The 19,102-nt window shown below is 44.9% G+C and overlaps 1 protein-coding gene across 2 annotated transcripts in view; it reads right to left on the reverse strand.

Annotated features, from left to right (window-relative positions):
- gab2 (GRB2-associated binding protein 2) overlaps positions 1 to 19,102 on the reverse strand; it is a 48,232-nt gene that overhangs the window by 13,339 nt on the left and 15,791 nt on the right. Inside the window, exons 1-2 of one of the 2 annotated variants that reach the window (XM_079732106.1) lie at positions 14,099 to 14,237; positions 13,323 to 13,623 (exon numbers count right to left, since the gene is read on the reverse strand). In XM_079732106.1, the coding sequence (XP_079588232.1) occupies positions 13,323 to 13,584 (262 nt within the window). In that variant the 5' untranslated portion in view covers positions 13,585 to 13,623; positions 14,099 to 14,237. Of the gene's footprint in view, positions 1 to 13,322; positions 13,624 to 14,098; positions 14,238 to 19,102 lie in introns of those variants that run through there. The other variant, XM_079732105.1, reaches the window with a different exon arrangement.

Genomic DNA, 19,102 nt, shown 5'->3' on the forward strand with positions numbered 1-19,102 from the left:
TCCTCCTCCATCCTGCTGCGCTACGACGGCGCTCGGTGTGGGCGAGGGAGAGAGCAGCAGCTACCGACTGAGGGAGAGAGACATGCCGCTCTCTCAGTGCTACGTGTGAAGCCGCCTGTATTTAACACCATGGTAGCGGCTGTACAAGTAGAAGTGAAAAACGAGCAATCAACTTTCATTTTGGCTGTCGTGACCGAGTTTATCCCTTAAGAACGGACTACTGGCTTATTGCTTTTTAAATGCAAAACACTGTACGGTTCTAATCATGTAATTGAGGGGTGGGTAGGGGTAATGGCATCTTGCTCAGGGTAGCAAACAACTGAGGACTAAAGACTGAGGACAAAGGGGAATCTTGGGACTACGAGCAGTCTGATCATAGGAGATTAATTAGACCTATACCATGTGGTGTGTGTGTGTGTGTGTGTGTGTGTGTGTGTGTGGAGCAGTTGACCAGGGTGGGGGGGGGGGCTTGGTGAATGAGGTCATCTCCAGGCCTGAGGGGTGAGGCCACAGTGTCAGGATCTACAAGTTCACTGACATCAGAGAAACACACACACACACACACACACACACACACACACACACACACATACACACACACTCCACCACCTCCACCACCCCCACCATCAACGGCCTAATAACCCACAATCCCCTCATTGTCTGGGGGGCTCCCCACTATCCTGAGGCTGGTTAGCTGTTAGCAGCTCATCTGTGCTCAGAGGGCTATGTAGTGGCCGGCAGTGGGGGGCTGCAGGCGCTGCGGTGCACTAGCGTGGGTAGGGAGAGATATATCGATCTGTTCTGTGTGCGTGTGAGTGTTTTGGCCCTGCCCCGGTGAAAGCACGGCAGCCAAACGGAAACAAACATACCCTCAAAACAACACACAGCCACCGTGGTGGAGAGACCGCTGTGCTGAAGCCACAAAACAGTGTGAGTGTGAGTGTGTGTGTGTGTGTGTGTGTGTGTGTGTGTGTGTGTGTGTGTGTGTGTGGTGCTTGTAAATGTATGTCTATGTCTGTCTGTCTGTCTGTCTGTCTGTCTGTCTGTCTGCGTATGTGTGTGTGTGTCTGAGATTGTGTGTGTGTGTACAGTCACGGCTCATCCCGGACACGAACAGCTCATCTGATCCTGTACCACTCGAGAGTAACCACCGTGACACGCAAACCACCGACCAAATAAAAAACACACATACACAAATACTGTACAAACACCATCACTATATATACGCAACTCCCCTTTTCTCCCCCTCATACAATTCCCAGTGTTGGCTTGTTCAATTTAAGCAAGAAAATTGCATAAGAGAACATTGATTCGTCGCAGTAAAATCGTAATTCGTAAGACTTGTCACGTTAAAGAGGTAATCCCATTTCAGCCACACAGTTCTCATGATCTCATGTGAATACCGGCACTATTTACGGTCAGAGACACGATTTAGCGGATACCTAAGTATAAAAACAAATGGTGTGCAAATGTAAAACGTTAAAAAGCTTTCAATGCAGAATTTCTCGGTAGAGGGACGACTGCAAACAGCAAGGCCGGGCTGGAGAACCATGCTCCCGGCTGGACGAGGAAGACATATGGCTATTGTGGGTCAAACTACGACTCGGGTCATGAGCAATTTCCCAATTAGGTGCTGTAATACATCACCTACTGCCTCATCCGCTCGCAGGGACTAATCTAATAGAAGATGGCCGCCGATCCCAAGAGGACAGAATTAGAAGGCAAGTGGATCACGGTGGACAAGGAGACCTTTGTGGAAGTCCTCCCAGCCGCTCTCAAGTTAGACCGGGATATAGGATAACACAATCAGAACCATCCGGCGCAAAAATAGACCCAACTGAAAATAACACAGACCGAACCGAAACACAATCTGGGGGAATCATCTGGGGAGTTTTTTTTCCATCCGAAATAGAGCAAACTAAAGATTTCGGTTTTTTTTACTCCCCTCAATTCGGATTGATATCGCCCTCACAAAGAAAGATACGTAGCGGAAATGTCCACACAAACCGACTGCTGGCACGTTTCTTGCTTTGCCTAAGAAAAAAAATGCAATTCCATTAATGGTTCCATAAGAGATTACATTTAGAAATATAGCCGGTGGGTAGAGACAGCTAAAGTGGTTCGTGTAAATTAACTTCGGAATATGTCTTGTGATGTATTAAGAGGTGGATTTAGTGATTAAATACTCCCACCCCGCGAGCACCCTCCCGGCAGAACCACACACCCTGAACATCAGGGGCCAGAGCCTTCATTATAGTGGATCATAAATCTGAAGGGTTTTGCTAATTTAATTCAAAAATGAGAGATGGAATAAAAGGCAGTGTTAAATACAGCCTTCTGAGATGTAACAATGTTCATTTGTCATCGGTGAACTACTGTAAACTGCGCGGGAGAAGCAACGCACCCCTAAGTAGTAAAACAAACTGTCAAAATAAAACATTACGACAGTGAAATAGCGTGGGAAAGTCTAAACACAAAATGTATGCTTTTTTCCATATACTGAACAGTAAATCTCAACAGACTGACCCACACACTCTGAGTCTCTCTGGAGCTCAACTGAGACAGCTCACCAAGATCAGGTCATCCTTTTCCTCTGCAAACTTAGAAAAGGTCCTCCATGCTTTCATCTCTTCATGACTTAACTGTTGCAATGCCATTTAGTCTCGTATCAGCTGGCAAAACATCCCCAAACTGCAATTAACTGCAAACACGTACTAAGAGAAGTCATCACATTACACCAATTATTGCTGCCCTCCGTGGTTACCTGTGTGTTTTAGAATGGATTATAAGATTATACTTTTGATTTGAAGCCATCAGTGGAACTCCCAGTGTCTCACCTTTTAAGACTCACCTTTTATCTCCTGGCTTTTCTTAGCTGATGGTACTTGCTGTAACTAATGATATTATTTTATTTGTCATCGTTTTGTGGAACCTCTCAGTTTTTACTTCCTGTCAGGTTTTGCAGTTGCCGCCCCCCCCAACCCCCCTCACAACACCAAGTGTTTAGCAATTTAACATGCATACTTGTACAGATGTTTCACTGCAAAGCACATTGCAACTTTGTTTTTAAAAAGGTTATATATAATGACAGTTATTATTATTATTATTATTAATCAACCTACTATATATACAATTACTGAAAGCACACTAGCTAGCCAGCAGTAGGACCCAGAGGAGCCTTGGAGGCCTGGAGGGTGGGGGGAGGGGCTGTAATAGTGGAGGGACCAGGGTGGGTCGGGGGAGGGGGGCTGGGTGGCGTCACATGATGCTAATGGTTCCATTAACCGCCACAGAAGTGGGGCTGTTTGGGTACCTAGCTGTGAAATGTAAAATGTATTATTTATTTTTTACATCTTGTTCGGCTATCAGTACCGCCTTCCTATTATTGTGATTGCCATTATTAATAGTTATTATTATAACTATAATTATCATTATCACTAACACCACATCACTATTAGCATCAACAACATTAGCACTATCATTGTAGCTATAGAGATCACTATCACTATTATTAAAATCATTATCGTAATAATCATCTAATGGAGCAATACTATCCCTATCATTATCATGCCAACCATCACTACAACTATCATTATCACAATCATCATCACTATCATCATTATTATATCCTATCACTATCATTGTCGATATCTGTATTACAACCAGTTTGATTTTCCATTGCATAAATGTCATCCCCATTTTTTATCAAAATCGTTATCACTATCATTATCACGATTATTGATGTTATTACCAACACTATCCCCATCTTGGCTATTATCCATATCGAGTCATTATCACTATCAGTATCACTTTTGTGACTGTTATTACAAACACTATCATTATCCCTATTATCACAACCATTATCATTATCACCATTATGACTGTTATTACTATCATTATCCCCATCACAGCTATTATCACTATCACTATCACTATCACCATTATGAATGTTAATACTAAGACCATCATTATCCTCATCACAGCTATTACCACCATCACGATCGCTATCATTATCCAACAATCTCTGGCAGTCCAGGGGAAACAGGATAAAATGGCGCCCTTGCCTCCCTACTGCAGCAGAGCTCTTAAGGAGACCAGGCTGGCTGTGCGTGGGGGGGAAACAGGAGCGATGCAGAGAGCAAGGGGCCGGAGAGGCAGGTCGCCCCCTCTCTGGTCACATGACTCTGCAGGCTCCACGGTGTCATGTGATCCCCCTCCACTGCACTGCAATGCTACATCAACAGGCCAAACGCTGAGCGATCACTCACCTCTTAGCCCAGCGCACTGTCCCTGGCCGCCAATCAGAGCCCGGCTGTGGTGCATGACATCATCTTTCATCATTATTACCCTGATCATTAGGGCTATCATCATCATCATCATCAAAGAAGAAGGATGTACAGACGTCATTTTTCTAATGAAAAATAAATGAGAATGGTCTGCATGCAAAATCCTTTGAAAATGAGGGAGTATGGATTTAACTGATGAATTCAAAAACGTTTTTCTCCTCTCTATTTCTAACAGGAAAGAGACAACGACATACCTAGAACAGACCAGGGGCCAAAGCCCGCAGACGGCCAAGTAACCCAGACAAACACACACATCTCACCCAGAGTGCTCCTCAAGCAGGAGTCAGGGGGAATTTACTGCTTAATACCTACGGACCAACGCCAGGCTTTGAAGTCGGCTTCCAAGCAGACGCTGCTACGCACCAGACACGTGGCAGGGAACCGGTTTGTGGATAAAAAACAATATCTCATATCCGTCCTCTGTGTGCAAGGATAAGGATGAAGGGAGATAGCGGGACATTAGCGGAAATAGTGATTTCTTTAAACCCGCATCTGCCCGGATATTTGGAAGGGAACGAACATGGGCGCCGCTAACCGCACGCTGCTTGGCATGCACAGCCCTACAGACATAGAAACTGTATTGGGGCTGCTGGGGAAATTGTTCAATGGCGCTTGAAGATAATCTTACCAGGTACGATTGGGACTGCTTCAGAGCTGGGTGACACCTTGCACTTCATATAGATAATCTGATTTGAAACAAAGACTTTTGGGTTTTTTACAACATGACAGCTTAAACATTGTCCTATGGTCTGAAGGAATGCAGTATAATCCAGGGTACACCCAGAACTAATTTAATGATTGATTAAAGACTCCACTATTGGACACCTGCTCGTTAAACTTCAACACATTTTGGGTCCAAATATATTATATTTATTCACTAGAGGTGCAGATCTACACACAATCATTTGCCTTTCTTCTCTGGGGATACTGCAGACAATCAAACCCACAACTTTTCTAGGGAGATAATACAACATTCTGTAAGTGACTGTAAAAAATGAATGACCAGAAGGGTTTATGGTCAATTTGTTAGAGTGAAATGCGGTTCCGACTGGCCAAAGTGGTCAGCTGGTAGGTTGGCAGGTTTCCGCTGCAGCAGTCGTCGTTGTAGAACTGTCAATCTGTTATTTTTTGACTAAATTTACATACGGCCGGGTGGTCTGTTAATGAGAGTAGATGGTACGCATGCTCACGCATAGCACGCGCACGTCAACAGACCTCGTTGGCTCACAGTGTATGTGCCATATGCGTAACAAGCAGTATGATTTATATTGAATGTGCTTCGAAGAGAAGCTAGCTGGCTTCAAAGGAAATATATGTAGTGGAAAAGCTTCCAAAGTATGCTAAATATGCAAAGTTAGTTTATATAGGCAAATTATTGTTTGATATACAATACTTTTTCAGCCATTGCTATGTATTAATGCATGTTTTTAGGAGATACTTTCATCCTAAGTGACTTGAATATAGACAGATTAAACTAAGGAAGTGTTGGGCATCTTTCTCAGGGAGGCCTACAAATAAATGACCACATAAGGGGATCCAAACAAGAACATTTTGGCTGAGAGATGAAATCCCAGCCGAAAGGTACCGTCCTGTTCCTCCTGTTAAATAAATGAAGGGCTATGAATGTAAACTGAAAGCTGGAAGGAGGGATGATTGCGAAGACGCTGACCACGAATGCTGATAGACATTTATGGAGGGTATAAATATCTGCACTTACGTCAAGCACGCTTCCTGGAAATAAATCTGGGCAGTTGACTTAAAGTAACAACCAAACATCATAACATTTAATGTTGCATTGGATTCTTCCCAACCGTAGGAAGGAACTCAAAAGGAAATCTTGTGAGTTTGATTCTAGACCTGAATAATTTGAAAAAGAAAAAAAAAAGAAGAGACGTTAATTTGCATGAGCGACCCTTATTTCTCTCGACTATGTCGAGATTAAATCTCCTTCCCCGAAAACGAAAGTGCTGAGGTTGATTCCTCAAGCTGCCGACTTCTTAGGAATACAAGGAGGATGGGAACTCATGGTTAAGCCACCAAAACCAAAGAGATGAGTAGCTCAGATGTGGGGAGAGAGGCTCAAACTAAAGGAAGGAACATCAGAAATCAGTCAAAACAAGACTGCTGACGCGACCATCCCTCCCTCTCTGATCCCCCCCCCCCCCCCCCCCCCCCCCCCCCCCCCCTCCCCGTCATCTCCCCCTCTCCTCCCTCCCAGAGCAGACTACCCTCGTCTAGCGGTTCAAACAGAGCATCGGGCAGAACAGAACAAAGCAGGAGATTGACGAGAGAATGGTCCATTCATTAGCTGCTTGTTGCTCGGGGGCGGGTCTCCTCTGGTACAGACTCCCACTCTCTGGACACCCGGACATCAACCCTCCGCGCCACCACCACCACCACCACCAACACCAACACCAGCTGATAACAACAGCACTCGCCTCCCATTAACAGCACTGCGGGTACCAAGCGGGCAGATCTGTGTGGGGCAATTACGAGTGACAAGTTACAATTACTAGTCCAATTACTCTTGACGAGTCCTGCACTATGTGTGTAATTAGGAGATCAATGAGCCCCCCTCTTGGAGCATGTCACAGCCCCTTTAAAGTCGCAATGTGTAAGATTGAGCCCCTCCCAGTCAGTAGGCGGGAGACTTACCGATTTAAAAAAACGGAATAACAGTGTTCTGTCCGCTCTTACTGTCTATGGAACTGTGTGACGCAAGCTAGCGTCACTCGGCTGTGTGGGTGGAATTGAGGAGGGTTTGAGGAGTGTCGATAGAAAGATTATTGTAAACAATGAGAAAGGAACGGGCAGGACAGCATTTTGTATTGGAAGACTGTATCAGTTATAGGATCTGATTATATTGATAATATTATTGAAATAAACTATCGATCAGCATCGATTATGGATATATCCAGGTTATTTTATGCTACGACTTAGTTCAAATGGTGCATAATGCGACTCTCAGTTCTGTACAACCCATGTTCTTTATCTGTTGATGTTGTTCAAAGTTTTTTCCTGAGTGGAATAGGCATATTTCTACTTAAGATCACAACACATACATTGTGATTCTCCTGCTTGTGAGGACCAGAATAGCGGGAGGCCGTCTTTAATGACTTTGATGTACGTTTCAGTTTTTTGTTTTTTTCCGCTCTAACAATATGTCCCCGCAGTTTCCCCTTTCCACAGCCAGACCGGGATGGATAGACGTTGCCGGGGCAACCATGAGTGCTGTTATGGGATACAGGGCAACGAGTCCTTCCCAGACGGTTCACTGGGGGCGGAAACCCAACCTCGCCGTCTCAAGAAGTGTCGTTATTTCAACAAAAAATCAATTCCTATGAAGGGCACTCTGCTAGGGGAACAGCCAGACAGGGCAAAACAAGGCCAGAGGGAACATTTAATTGTTTTATGTGCGTGTGTGTTTGGAAGAAGTAAAATTGGAATTAAAACGCAGAGAGTAACATCTACGATGCAATGCTGACGTTGAGACCATAACGTTTAAAACAAATTCCCTCCTGTTGTGACAAATGTATAAATAGTACAAAGACATCATGTTTATGTTCAGACATGAGGATTTGTAATTGGGAAAAGTAGTTAATCAAACCGATAAAATATCAGACTTCCTAAAGTCGGACGATTTGTCTTTGTGTAAAATAACACACTACGTGGATGGAGCAGCAGACAGGGAAAGGGAGTTTGTGTTTGTGTGTGTGTGTGTGTGTGTGTGTGTGTGTGTGTGTGTGTGTGTGTGTGTGTGTGTGTGTGTGTGTGTGTGTGTCAGAACGAGAGAAAGACACAAAAGGGAGTCAGGGGAAACAGGGAGAAAAAGGCAGATAAACAGAAAATAAAATGTTCTTGAGAGATGTGTGACATTTGCATGACTTCAAGCATCGGGTCACATTCACACCTAGTCTCCAGAGTCCTCTGTCCAGAGACTAACCCACAACAAGGCTGTCCACCCACAACAAGCGCGCCCCACCCACTGCAGTGATGTAGGCCACCTGCCTCCACCAAAAAGACCTCAACCCCCAAACTACTCTTCACTCCAGCTCTCCTAAATGACTGCCAACACCACTCCATGCTAGCTAGCACAACAATATAAATAATTTTGAAGATCATTTTACACCTTCTATTCTATTGTGCTCCGTTTCATCACCTCAAACAGAAACATGAAAATATATGTGAAATATAAGCAGCTCTGTCTTAATCCCCTGCCACAATAAAAAGAAATTAAGCTTTGTTGATCATGTCCGATTCTTAATTGTAATTATCCTATTATATACTTAATATTAAGTCTCTTGTTTCATGTTTTTTTCAGTTTATATGATGTTTGATAGTAGTTATATTTACATGCCAGTGCAGTGAGTTATTTCTGTGGGAATTCATTTGAAAGGCCTGAATAGGGCTTCTGATAAGAAAAAGGTTATTCTCACTTATTTGTCATCCGTTTCTTCCCCTAACTTTTCTACAAGTTTATGAGTGACTAAGTTCTCAGGATTGCAGCCTTGACCTTTCCTCCCCTCAGAAGAGAAGTCGCTCCCACACACTCCTCTGGTGTTCTGTGGAAATCAAGACTCAGCAGGTATTAGTATTGACTGAATAAAAACAAAAACAAAACTGGACATATTTTCTCTGATAAAGTCCTTTAAGACCAGAAAGCACCAACCAACTTCCTCGTTATATCATGAGAACCAAAGTTGTATCCATAATCCGTATCATAAACTTACAAAAATCAACTAATCTGATTAAAAAAGGAAACAAAGTAACTTTTACTTTGTCAGTCCCCGGCTGCAGTTTGATTAACTGCTGTTTAATCTTTGAACTTCCAGTCACAAATCAACTTTCATTGAAATAACTAAAATAAAAACAAATTTCACCAAAAAAGTTTTACAGTCCTACAATGCCATCAACTGCTTATTAGACAAACATTACACATGAGTGGGGTGATATTAAATAAGAAATACACATTATGGACTGAATGGCTCCCCTGTAAGCGTGATAGAAGCCTCTCATCTCTGCCTGTCCCTGTGAGACATTCCCATTGCATAAATCCAGTATTTTGCTGTGAAGGTAGGGATTAATGCTGTGTTAATGTAGCGGCAGCCTCGCTAGCCTTACTAGCATTGCTGGCGTCACTAGCTCTTGATTCAGGAATGTATCCCAGCATTCCACAGTGGTTAATCATTCCAACAAAGCTCTGCTGGTCGGGTCCATTTCTCGTGCACACTAAGAGGTTCACGAGGTTTCACAAGGGCTTGACAAACAATATAGATAGAGGCTGGTTTGTGCATGTGTGTATGTGTGTGTGTGTGTGTGTGTGTTTGTGTGCAGCATTTGCAGTCAGCACAGTGTTTATGTACACTATATGCATGTATTTTTAATTTCCGTTTATTATGGGATGGAGGGAAAGAGAGGGAGAGAGATTGGGAGAGATGGAGGGAGGGATGGAATGAAGGAGTATGGGATGGATGGCGAGAGGGAGGGAGGGAGGTAGGCTGGGGAAGTGACGGAGGGAGGGACGGTGGGGAAGAAAGGGAGGGAGGGTGGTGAAGGGAGGATGGGGAAGGAGGGATGGCGGAAGAGAGGTTTGTTAGGGAGGAAGCGATATAGAGGGAATGAGATTGGGGGATGGAGGGAGTGTGTGTAGTCCACTCTCCAGTCCAGTGGTGTGGGTGTGGTGAGAGCTCCACTCCCTGAGTCTCAGGGGGCCCATGGGGCAGAGAGAGGAGGGTCCACCGAGCAGACTCCCTGACTTGGGAGGGAGACGGGCAGATGGCCCCCATCAAACCTCATCTGGGCTTAGGTTTCTTTCTGTACACACTGTGTGTGTGTGTGTGTGAGTGTGTGTGCTTGTGTGCGCGTGTGTGTGTGTGTGTGTGTGTGTGTGTGTGTGTGTGTGTGTGTGTGTGTGTGTGTGTGTGTGTGTGTGTGCGTGCGTGTGTGTGTGTGTGTTGAGAAACATAGAAAGAGAAAGAGAGAAGGAGGAAGGGAGGGAGAGAGGATAGACAGACAGAGAGAAAGAGGGATAGGGACTGAGAGACAGTGCATGAGAGTGTGTCTGCTTATTGTGTGGACGTCAGCTGGTGAGAGCAGCCTGTTAGTCAGTCAGTAAATCAGCCAATTCTGAACAAAATCTGGCAAGAAACCTCCTGATCCAAAACTGTAATGTCCTCAAAGCTCCAATGCTGCCTTTCTCATAACGAATACATTACTTCAACCGATTATTTGTATTTCATTTATTGTAGAAAATCAGCACTACAGTATAATCTGTAATTTAATGTTAAAACAACACCATAACCCATCAAAGGAAAATGACTGAATGTGCAGTTATGATCTGAGTTTGTCTACTTGCTGAACCAGAGAAACCCAGACACAACAGCAGCAAGCCCCTGGAGAGAGAGAGAGAGAGAGAGAGAGAGAGAGAGGGGAAGAGGAACCTTGGTCCAACAATGCCATGCAAATATCTACAATTACATCCAAATAGGGACTACCCTATAGTACAAACATTACCACTCACCACCACACTATGACACAAAGACCACTTCTGCTTTTGTCAACCAACACCTGGACACACCTCAGACCAAAACAATGTGATATTTACACGAAAATCATCAACAAAATGGGTTAAAGACTGAATGAAATGGTCTGAGCGTACTCAATGTCTAAAAGGTTTAGTCATTAGGTAATGCACCCTATTTTTACTGTGACTGCCTATACTCAATAGCGTCTATATACAGGCATATTTATTCATTCAGAGCTTTGTGATTAAACATTTACTGTTTAGTTCTGATTATGGTATGGTAGTCTTACTTGATGGCGGCCTTGACTTTAACCCAGCGCTTTAGCATGGACTCTCCGGTATGAGATTATGGGTGAAGCCGTTCACTGATTTCAAAAAGAGTCTGTGTGTGTGTTACGGGACCACCATTCTGTTCTTATTTTTGAAATTCTGGCAGTCTGTATGCATCTTTTTTAGACTTAAATTTGCGTTTTGGCTCAATTTATTAAAGGCAGTAAAGGAAACAATGGAAAAGACAGTAGAGGAGGCAGTAGAGAAGACAGTGGAAGAGGCAGAGGTAGAGAGTAGAAAAAAGGGAAAGAGCAGAAAGCTTTTAGTGGAGCTGCTGGCTATAGCCATACTTTTAAAAGTGAGTGGTCAACCAAGTGGCCAATCCTCACAAACTGAAACGCTGAAAAAGAGGCTGATATGCAACATTTTCGGTCTCTCTGATCCCAGCACTCGTAATCTCACTCCAAACTTTTCATGAAACTTGGCAGCCATGTTTGTAGTAACCAAAACGCTTTCTGCTTTTTTGTCTAAAACCTGCCTTGTTTGTTCAGGAGACAACAGCGGTGGGACGATGGGAGACTCTATCTTTAACAAAACAAATGGGGAGGAGGAATAATCAATAACCATTTCGAACATTGCGTCCATTTGGCAGAGATGTTCCTAACCAACTGTCTCAGATTACAGAGCTGGGGAAAGAAACCTCTGAACCCCACCGCCTGGCGTATCATGTGGACGGCTAGTCTCACAAATCAGACCTTAGATTAACATCTGGGGTCTCTAATGGTAGACTAGCTCAAATCGGGGTGTGCTGGGGGTTCCACTTTCTTTCACTTAAAATGTGTTTTCACCAATCATGTCGCTGGGAGCCCGGATCTGTTTAATCACTTTCCATAAAATGGAAAGTTAGAGAGTGAGGTAGGGGTAAAGATAGGAAGAGTAACAGAGAGGTAGAGGTAGAGAGGGAGAGCAGTAGAGGTGAAATTAGAGAGAGAGCTAGCTAGAGTGATTCTCAGGAGTTAGAGAGAGGTAGAGTGAGGTAGAGAGAGAGTTAGAGGGAGGTAGAGTGAGGTAGAGAGAGAGTTAGAGAGAGGTAGAGTGAGGTAGAGATAGAGTTAGAGAGAGGTAGAGTGAGGTAGAGAGAGTTAGAGAGAGGTAGAGTGAGGTAGAGATAGAGTTAGAGAGAGGTAGAGTGAGGTAGAGAGAGAGATAGAGAGAGGTAGAGTGAGGTAGAGAGAGAGTTAGAGAGAGGTAGAGTGAGGTAGAGAGAGAGTTAGAGAGAGGTAGAGTGAGGTAGAGAGAGAGGTAGAGTGAGGTAAAGAGAGAGTTAGAGAGAGGTAAAGTGAGGTAGAGAGAGAGTTAGAGAGAGGTAGAGTGAGGTAGAGAGAGAGTTAGAGAGAGGTAGAGTGAGGTAGAGAGAGTTAGAGAGAGGTAGAGTGAGGTAGAGAGAGTTAGTGAGAGGTAAATGTAGAGATAGGTAGTTAGAGAGAGGTAAGAGTAAGACTGAAGTAGAGGCAGAGCCAGAGGAAGAGGTTGAGTTAAAGAGAGAGGGATAGAGAGAGTTATAGTTACACTTGGAGAGAGGTAGAGCGAGATAGAGAAAGAGTCGGAGTGTGTGCCTTATCCCAGAGACCCTTTATGTTGCAGCAAGTAGCAAGGACATGTAATCGATAGCACAGCATTTAGAGACACGTAAACACAGGGCATTAAACATTCATATTTTAAAAACATTGCCAAGAAAAGGCACAGTTGACAATATCTGACATGTTGGTCTTCCAGACGCTGTGTCTGGTACTACTTGTTTCTTCGTAGTATATATGTCTTCTAGTATTGTGTCGTCTAGTATTTTCTTCTTCATATCATTTTTGGCTTTTTGGATTAAGTCTTGGTACTATTTGTGTTTTGGAGTATTTGCTGATTGTAGAATTTTTGTCATGGTAGTATATGTGGATAGCATTACATGTGTCTTTGTAGTATTTGTGTATTGTAGTATTTGTGTCTAACTATACTGCATATACTTCTGCCGGTGACATATCGTCTCTGCATCACCTGTATAGCTCACAGAGTGCGTTGCCCCTGCGTACGTTGACCACATTTTGGAATGTTAGTTTGTACAACAACAGCAACAACAACAGCAATAACAATCGAGCAAGGGAGAGATCGTTGGGGTTTGGCGAGGGCCTTACCGTGGTTGTCGTCCGATTGGTTGAATCCACACAGCTGGCAGATAGAGCGCACCCACTTGTTCATCTCGTCCTCCGTCTCGGCCACCAGGTAGAAGGTGCGGTCGGAGGTCTTGATGTCGAACACGAAGCTGTCCTGGAACTCCTTCCTCTTGAAGGTGAGCCCGGCGTCCACCTGCTCGCAGCAGTGCAAGTCGATCACCCGGATGGGCTTCTTGGAGTGGTCGTTTTTGTAGTACTCCAGGATGTCGGGGTCGCCGCTCATCCGCCCGCTGCGCAGGATGAACCAGCGCTTCTTCCACGCCTGGCGAGAGAGAGAGAGAGAGAGAGAGAGAGAGAGAGAGAAAAAGGGAAAATTACTGATAGAAAACGGCTGGAACCTTTTCGGTGCTAGACCTTCGTCAGGCTGATCATGGAGAGCAGAAGCAGTGAGCTGATGTGTCAAAGGCCCCATTGGGGTTTAAGTTTGAAGATTATTACATAGCAAACAGGTGCTTCACACTGCTAGTGGTGGATGAAGTGTGATATCCACCTCCAACCCCATATGCTCAATATGTAAAGCACTTGCAGTGAAAAACACAATATAAATTGAATGCATTCATCGTATTGTTAAACAGCAACCCAGGCTTGAAACAAAATGCAGTATAGTATACATCGTTTCAGGGCACACACACACTAACACCCATTAGCCATTTGTCATACAAAGCCTGACCGATCGATCCATCCCTCACCATCATCGATAGCTGGCTTCAAAATGAAGAAAGATAATGAATCCTCACCAAGTCCTTGCTCGAAGTTTTGGATGAAGCATTCCTTCCCGCTTAGGTAGCGTCGAGCGTTGCTGTGGCAACGACCAAAACCAAAACAGTTGGAGGAGCTAGGTTCGGGTGCTGGCGGTGATCAAACAGACGATAAGAGTATTTTTGGTTGGCAGCATGCGCCTTTTAATGTGTGTGTGTGTGTGTGTGTGTGTGTGTGTGTGTGTGTGTGTGTGTGTGTGTGTGTGTGTGTGTGTGTGTGTGTGTAGCAGGTGTCACTCCTCCAACGTATTTCCTGTGCAGCGATGTATAACCCACCCCCCCAACCCCTAAACGCACAACTTGTCAACAATGCCCTGCCCACTCATAAGGCTGGTTAGCTGGCACACTACTGGCATCCAATTACGTTATTGGAGTGAGTTATTGTAATTGGTTCACTTGAGGTGGGGTTTGCTTCTGCAATCAAGGTAGGAGAAACAATGTCATCTTCATCATCATCTCCAGGTAAACCAACAAAATAAAAACCTGTAGTAATTGACACGGGGCAGGAGACAATGACTAATTATAACAGAAAGACAGTTAATGACACACACACATACACACACACACACAGCGAGAGAGATAGAGAGAGACAAAGAAGGAGAGCGAGAGAGAAAAAGACAGACAAACAGACAGAGAGAGAGAGAGACAGACACAGACAGACAGACAGACAGACAGACAGACAGACAGACAGACAGACAGAGAGAGAGAGGACAGGCGCCGGTTTGAAGGAGCTGTGTGTGTGTGTGTGTGTGTGTTATTGGGGGTGCAGGGAAAGGAAGGCAGACTGCTGGGGGGGTTGGTGGGTTGTGTGTGTGTGTGTGTGTAAAGGGGGGGGGGGGGTTGGCCATCTGCCAGTGATGCACTTCCGGTCGGGACTCACATGCAGCTGCTGACACACAGGATCCTGCACCTCCCCCCCCCCCCCCCCCCCCATCCACTGTATCCCATCTACACACACACACACACACACACACACACACACACACACACACACAGATATACCCCACCCACGTTTTTCAACACAGACACCACCGTAAGCCCAGTGTATACTACCAGAAACATACTGCCTGACACACATACACATACTGCCAGACACACACAAATACACAGACACACCGCATGCATACTGCTAGACACACACAGACACACAAAACCAGACAAACTCATACTGCTAGATACACACACACAGACAATAGCAGACACAGATACATACAGTTGGACACACGTACACTCAACCACATGCACGCTCCTAACTAGACAGACACACACACAGAAACCCTATTGACACACAAACAGAGCTTCATTCAACAAATGACACACACACACACACACACACACACACACACACACACACACACGCACACACACACACACACACACACACACACACTTCCTGACTTGCCACCAGGAGTTGAAAACAAAGCTGAAGAACATACAGAGAACATACAGAACAACAGAAAGGGAATTTCTGTTGTTTTAAGAGCGTCTGATGAAAGAACAATAGAGACAGCTGTATGTGTGTGTGAATATATATATAAATATATATATATATACACTTAGATACATATATATAAATATATATCCTCCTAAAAATGTTCCATGTCCTCCTGTGTGTGTGCATGCATGTGTGTGAATGCATGCGTGCGTATGTGTGCGTGCGTGCTTGTGTATGTGAACACGTTTGTCCAGGCTTAGTTTCTTTGGGGTCCCTATTAGGCCCTGTAAAGGGAAAAAGGGTTTCCCCTCGTCGCTCTGTAACAATGCATTTGCATTAAATAAACCCACACACTAGATACAGCTGCGAAGAATATTTAAGCGAATATGAATCAAACCTTAAAGTCTGAACACTCAAACAAACAACGCACTGTAGGAGGGCGCGTCAGCAAACAGCGTCTGCGTAAACGTGACGCCGTTGACGACTCAAGGCCCTCTCTGCTGACGTCAACATCTCCATTCCTTGGTCAAACTGTCTTAAGGCTAAGAGTTCCATGACAGTTACATTATTGACACAAGCTAATTGCACTTTGCTACAGTCTCACACAAACACACACACACAACAGACATACGCAGAAGCGAACAAAAAAATAAACACAGCGTCATGGCTCCGGCTTCTGTTTCACGTCGGATACGAAATACGATATCATGGAACGATTGTATTGGCGTTTTACCATCCTGATCAAATAGTTATCAGGCACACACACCAATACGTTAACAAAGCTATCAGTTCTTACATAGGCTCTATGTCCTACTGTGTTTTTATCAACAGCATGTTTGTTTAATAGTAATGTGGGATGGCTAACTCTGGCCATGTGGTAAAGTCGACTGCAAAACAGCTTAAAAACGCATTGGAAATAACACGCAAGATGACAAAATCCTCTTTACGAGTTTCTTATTCCGTTTGCAGAGCCGACTTCCTTATTGTCACAAGGTCATTGTTACAAAACAACAGGACAAGGATGTACGGGAACGCTTCCACAGAACCACTCGTGGATTGGATCCTCCTCAGCCATGAGCTAAACACTGGCTGTAGTGGCTGACTGACTGGCTGACTAAACAAACGTTGTGTCCTTTTCTGGAGAGGAGATGGGAGAGATTGTTTAATTAAAATCTGGAGTTGTGCCCGGTAGTACGGGGTTAACACGACCCGCTAGGATGATTCCTGGCAGCCATCGTGTTGACCGAAGCAGCGACAAGGCTTCAAGTACAGTACGGCATAGACAGCTCCTTTAGCCTTTATTATCATGGCTAAGTATAGAAGCAGAGTTTCCACAGGAAAAGGACTTGCTCTTGAGATAATGCACAGCTTGGGTTTTTACGAAACGCACTTCTCGGTAGAGGAGCGTGTAAAGAACATGAGATGTATAAAATACATCTGAGATAAGTACACTTTTAGGCTTGGATGGTGCCTCTCGCAGTCTCTTTCTCCTTCATACTTCGCTTCCTCCACAATCCCCTAATCTCTCTCCCCCCTTCTTCTCATCTGCCACTCATCTTGCTTTCTGTTCCTCTCTCTCTCTCTCTCTCTCTCTCTCTCTCTCTCCATCCCTCCTCTCGCTGGTCTGTGGGAATAGCCTATCTCTCTTGGTCTCTGTCCCCATCTCCCTCCCTCTCCCCATCTCCCTCCCTTTCCTCCATATCTCCATCTCTCCCTTTACTAGTCCCGCTCCATCTCTTCTTCCTAATATCTCCCTATCTCAGTCTGCCGGTCCGCAGAGCACGTCCCAGACCATCCATCACCAAGGCCCAAGCCAGGACCTCCTCGCCCCCTCCCCCTCCCCCCTGCTCCCTCTCCCAGCCCCCTCTCCTGCCCTTGTCCCCTCACTAAGCGAACTGCCCGTGTGCGCATGTGCCAATGCAACTGGACCTGTTCGGTGCACTCACGCACCCGCACACACACACACACACACACACACACACACACACACACACACACACAAACAATGCCCATGGGGGACTGCAGACAATGGGGTTCTGAACCCAGGACCCTTTGCCTGGAAGTCAAACCCCTTAACCACGACACAGACAATATATTTATATATATATTTTTAATAATGGTCCATTAGGTATATGAAGAAGTAAACCATGTGTTGTTGTGTGCAATGTTCCCTCTGCTATTTTCCATGTTGGTCCTTATTCATTCCAGCTGCCTTGACACTACCATGAACAGTAGTGTCCCAGCAGGTAGCTAGTGCAGCGTTTCTTGTAAATCCCTCGTAATGCCAGGTCTGGTAGTGTTTATCTGCTGCTGGCGGCAGACACAGAGCAAGGTGGGGAGGAAAAACCTCCAATAATACCACCAAAAACAATGTTGTGTTCCTTGTGACCTCTAAAAATAGAAGTTAAAAATAGAGACAAACTGGTTTGTCCAAGCAGTTCCTTTTGTTTCATCTTATTGTTGAAACGTTAGAAAATACTTCATGCCTCTTGAACTATTATTGGAAGAGGAAAGAAAAAAAAAGCCGATTCACTTGAGGAAACAGTACAAAAACAACACCACCGCTATTGTCTACAGTTCGTCTACAGACCAACGACATAAAAAATAACCATCAAAAATGGCAGTCGATTCACTTGTCACGTTTATGAATTTTACAGTCGAGTTCCCAAATGTAAAAAAAATTAAACCCGAGGTCCTATCGGAAGTAGGCTCTACTCATCCGCGGCGTGTTTCTCGCAGTCACGTTGACCCCGGAGCTGTCACGCCTGGCCCGCGTCCAGGCAGCGTGCGCGTGCGCGCGCACGAGAGCAGGAAAAACACTGCGCGGAGCAGCACGTCGTAGTATAACATTGTGTCAACACTGGAGCCTGATAACCACAAGTCAACATGTTTTCCAACCAGACGCGCGTGAGCAAACGGGCACGCCTGCGGGCCGACGCTGGCCACGGGCTGCAGCGGTGGAGAGACGGTGAAAACAACTGAGGAGCCGCAGCAGCAGCCCGTCAATGCACGTGCACGGCCACCTGCTCCGGTACTGTTTATTATCACCTGCAGCTGCTTCACGTGCACGCTACACGCATATATGGATGCACACACACACACACACACACACTCACACACTCATAGATACACATACACACATCTACACACATGCAAACATACACACACATCTACACACACACACACACACAGCTGGACAAACAGTGCACGTTAGCGTAGAAGCCCTTAACTGCCATGTTTGCAGACATTGTTCTCCGCCCTATCAGGAGTCTTTGTTATGACCGGCTTGGCTGACCTGAGCTCGAGATGGATTTAACAGCGGGACATGAACCAAAGCTTCAAGCACTGAAGCTTCTAGGTCAGGGGTCGGCAACTGGCGGCCCGTGGGCCATAACTGGCTCGCCAGACATAATATCTGGTCCGCCAGATTATCCAGAATTATTTTTTTTTGAATATCGAATATCTATATCTGTTAGCTTAAATGTAAAGGGCCGGATACAGTGAACTTTTTTTCTTTCACAACCGTTTTTGAATTTAATTGTATCACA

The sequence above is a fragment of the Pollachius pollachius genome (assembly GCF_949987615.1).
Source record: "Pollachius pollachius genome assembly, chromosome: 3".
In the NCBI taxonomy this organism is placed as follows: domain Eukaryota; kingdom Metazoa; phylum Chordata; class Actinopteri; order Gadiformes; family Gadidae; genus Pollachius; species Pollachius pollachius.